Raw genomic sequence first — 4,022 nt, forward strand, 5'->3', positions numbered from 1 at the left:
TGCTTGCTTATTCGTCGTTCTCGGCCAGCGACAGCTGCTTGGCGTCCAGCACAACTTTGCCAGCCTCACGCAGATCGCCGATGACGTGCGCTCAATTCGGTAGGCTCTATCGTTGCCCATCCACGCAGCTCCTCATGACGTGCATAGCAACACGATTCAAGCGCTCGTCCTTGCGTTCGAGGACGCCGAGCAGCACCTCATGTAGCATTCTCGCATCATATTCATGTCGTTGGCACTCATCCATGTGTAGGACACGCACCGAAGACTACTTGACGCCCACTTTGCGTCGCAGCAGGTAGGACCCTCGAGCTTGCGGGGCGTTGCACCGACACGAGATGCGTAGCAAACCGAGCTAGAGCAGTACGAGCACACGCTTCTAGTGCAGAAGGACATTCGCACGCGCCAGCGCCAGGAAGAGCGGTGCGTTGCATTCTCTGTAATGCTCGATCCGACTGATACGTGGGCGCAGGCGAAGGGCCCTCGGGGATGCCTTTGAGAAGGACCTCAAGACGTACCAAGCGCTCATAACATACCAGGGCCACGCGCCCACACGCCGTACGTACTAGGCTGCCGGCTCTATGAAACCAGGTAGAAATCTTGGTAGCAAAAGCAGCCTACTAGGCTGCTTTTGCTAACGTTACCAAGATTGCTTGATTCAGATTTTTATGTGACATGTCCGAGGGCTCCGAATCATGAAATCCGGACCAAAGAAATCGGGTTCCAGCCGCTCTATCCCGAAATGGATTTCATACTCTGTAATTAAAATGTGACTTGAAAAATGTATAGACCAAGACCCTCTCACGACGATGGAAGCAATTTTGCTTCTCCCAGTTCATGGACGCCGATCACTCAAGGATCTGACCGTTCTGTGCGCACACAACACTCTGTAGTACGCCGAGACGGCAGCGCGCTGGTAGAAGACCGCTGGAGCTTATGGAATTCACGGCGACCGCTCGCATGCTGCCAAAGGCGCTTCGATGCAGCCGGATATCCCATCGCGTAGCTGGATAATGACCTATAAGGGTTCAAGAAGAGTTGTTGCACAAGGTTCGCGACAAAAGGAGCGCAAGCCGTCCGCCTTTTATCGTCCCAACAGTGAAATGTCAAATTTCACGTTTGCAAAAACAGTCGACCCACTGCTCACTTTTCACGAACCGGCTCTCTTTCCTGACGTCGAAAATTACTACTAGAGTACTACGTAGTACGTACTAGTAGTAAGAAGAAATCCTGAAACGATTTGCCCATGCACACGGTAGGATGGTTCTGGTGTGATCGGCACGACGTCGTCGTCTGAGTCGCGCAGCGGACGCGGGTCAAAACGGACCAATCAGATGTCGCGTTCATCTGTGTAATCAGACCATTTTGAAAAAAACGAGCAGCAACATGCGTCTCTCATCGCTTGCGCTTGGGCTCGCGGCGCTGGCCGTTGCGAGTGCGATTGACGGCCGCCTTCCGTGCGACCGCGGAGTCCTCCTCGAGAAGGCCGGCGTCCAGACGCTCCAGACGTGCCTGGCGACGTCCAACTTGACCTTGGATACGCTCGACAAGGCCCACGCCGCTGCCCTCTGCGCCGTGCCTGCCTGCGTCAGCGTCGTCACGATGGCGTCGACAACGACAACGTGTCCGAATGGCCAAGAGTATGCCGGGCTTTGCGACGCGGCGACACCAACAGCGACCACCGGCCCTGCGACCACAAGCCCCATGACGGCGCTACCAACATCATCGGCGGCGTCCACCACCGGCGCCCCAAAGACACCCGCGGTTGCGCCATCCAGTGCATCAGCCGTGTCGCTGGCGACCGTCGTGGCCGTCACATCCGCCATTCTTCTCGTCAAAGGCACGTAAAGTTGGACACTTGATCGATTTGCTGGTCCTTTGAATGAAGAACACATGTGTTTGGAGTTGTTAGTCCTAAAACCTTCCTGAACCCCAGTTGTGCCGCTGTGAGCAACGTCGGAGGTGGCATATTCGTTGCATGTCTTGTAGTAGCATAGGCTATCGAAAGTAGGTAAGCCAATACTAGTACATGGCTAGCAGAGGTCTAGTCGATGAGAGGAATCGCGTGCCGGAGGTGCAACGGCGTGTTGGCCTCGGGCATTAGCGATATCGCAAACGCCCTCCAAGTCTTGACGTCAAAAATTTATTACATGACTCGGCCGAGACGGGCGCCGAGGAGACCACTGTACACCGGTCGAGGTACAACACATTTCGATAGCGTCGTGCTCACAGAGGTAGGTTGCACCAGACGAGAGCCAGAACGAAAGGACGCGCGTCGGGCCTCCGAGTCGCCGCGCGCAGAGGTAGCTCATGCCGTGGGCGAGCAGCACGCGCAGACCAAGAAGCAGCGTGCGGCTCGTGTGTCTGATCGTGACCGAGTTGACGTCGTGGAAGCGATACAATGCGATAAGCCGCCTTTTTAGTGGCCGTTACACACCCATGACGTGGCACGTTGTCATGTCGTTGTGGTGCACCAGTTTCGTTTTGGATCCGGGGGCGAGATGGTACGAGCAATTCAGTACTGTTGCTCCAAGGGTATAAAAACCTTGGCTGGGCTACGAGGATAGGTCCTTGCGTTGGACAACCCGGCTGACCGACACGCTGGGATCTGGTCCATCGGTGGACTTTGGCAGGTGGTCCACGCATCGGTGCCCGCGAACAATCCGCAAGAGACAATAAAATGCACCCAAGTACCCCGTGCGATGGTCATATCGTCTTGAATAACGCCATAAATGCCTCCCAGAATACAGCCGAGCGGAGCGTGTGCTGTCATAACGTTATCATGTCGCCATCTAGTCCACTCTGCGGTCCGACTCGGGTAGCGTTGGATACAAAGCGACCTTGGGTGCACGTCGATCGCATTGAAAACTTGGTGTCTCTTGTTGGCTTGGAAAAGTAGCGAAAGCTATGGACACCAGTGTGCTGTACCGGTACCAAGTCAAGCGCAGGAGTCCGCCTTGGATCGCTTTCGCTGGTCACGCCACGCCGGCGTTGCGGCATTTGATTGGTGGATATTCTCTGTTGCGGAATCCATTCCAATAAAAACTACTTGAATGTTGTATGCCTCGGAATATTTTTATGCACGGCCCAAGTGATTGGACCAGCCGTGGTGTAATTTACGATGGCACCGCCGACGAAGCCCACCAAGAAGCCGGCCAAGAAGGCCAAGCAGGTCAAGCCGCTCGCGGTCGCGCCGGGCAGCAACTGGCAAAAGCTCAAGGCCGCCGTCGCCAAGCCGGCCTCCAACAAGCCCAAGAAGCACGACCTCGCGCCGGCGCCCAAGGCCAAGAAGGTCAAGGCGGCGCCCAGCATCGACTGGATCGACACGAGCCTCATCGTGGCCATGGATTGCGAAATGGTCGGCGTCGGCTCGGACGGCAAGCGCAGTGTGCTCGCTCGCTGCAGTATCGTCGACTTTGACGGCAACGTCGTCTACGACGAGCACGTCAAGCCGCTCGAGCGCGTCACCGACTTCCGCACGCACGTCAGTGGCATCCGCGCCAAGTCGCTGCGCGATGCGCTTCCGTTCGAGCAGGTGCGTGTACGCAAATGATCGCCGCGTAGAGCGACGGTGTCTCTAGTGCCAGAAGGACGTGGCGGCCATCTTCGACGGCAAGATCGTGGTCGGGCATGCCATTCGCAACGATATGCAGGTCGACGCGTGCGCTGCCAAGCGAGATCATTGACAGTGGCATCTAGGCGCTCATGCTCACCCACCCCAAGGGCTTGATCCGGGACACAACCAAGTACCGGCCGTACATGCGCCGCAAGGTCAACGGCACCGTACGCCCGCTTTGCGTCGCGTCGCCTCGTCTCACCGTGTAATATCCTCGCAGAAATTGTACCCCAAGGCGCTCAAGCACTTGGCCGAAGAAGTGCTGCACAAGACGATCCAGACGGGCGAGCACGACTCGGTCGAAGATGCGCGCATCACGCTCGAGCTCTACAAGCGCGCGATGGGCCCGTGGGAGAAGGCCATCCGAGCCAGCAAGGCGCCGGGCCTCCTCGTGGGCCAACAGCCGCCC

The 4,022-nt window shown here is 57.1% G+C and overlaps 3 protein-coding genes across 3 annotated transcripts; all 3 read left to right on the forward strand.

Annotated features, from left to right (window-relative positions):
• Positions 1–28: 28 nt before the first annotated feature.
• On the forward strand, positions 29–621 carry SPRG_17141 (hypothetical protein; the record flags this gene model as incomplete). The annotated part of the gene is made up of 6 exons (XM_012356568.1): positions 29–99; positions 148–201; positions 265–295; positions 344–420; positions 470–555; positions 605–621. Coding segments are annotated over 6 exons (336 nt in total), but the record flags the coding sequence as incomplete, so codon positions are not given.
• A 762-nt stretch (positions 622–1,383) lies between these two features.
• SPRG_17142 (hypothetical protein) lies at positions 1,384–1,845 on the forward strand (the record flags this gene model as incomplete). Its single annotated transcript, XM_012356569.1, has 1 exon — positions 1,384–1,845. One exon carries the CDS (start codon positions 1,384–1,386, stop codon positions 1,843–1,845), a length of 462 nt encoding a protein of 153 aa, XP_012211959.1.
• A 1,273-nt stretch (positions 1,846–3,118) lies between these two features.
• On the forward strand, positions 3,119–3,961 carry SPRG_17143 (hypothetical protein; the record flags this gene model as incomplete). Its single annotated transcript, XM_012356570.1, has 4 exons — positions 3,119–3,532; positions 3,579–3,650; positions 3,697–3,780; positions 3,834–3,961. Coding segments are annotated over 4 exons (698 nt in total), but the record flags the coding sequence as incomplete, so codon positions are not given.
• Between the last annotated feature and the right edge of the window lie 61 nt (positions 3,962–4,022).

Source organism: Saprolegnia parasitica (genome assembly GCF_000151545.1).
Source record: "Saprolegnia parasitica CBS 223.65 unplaced genomic scaffold supercont2.507, whole genome shotgun sequence".
NCBI classification, from domain to species: Eukaryota; Oomycota; class Saprolegniomycetes; order Saprolegniales; family Saprolegniaceae; genus Saprolegnia; species Saprolegnia parasitica.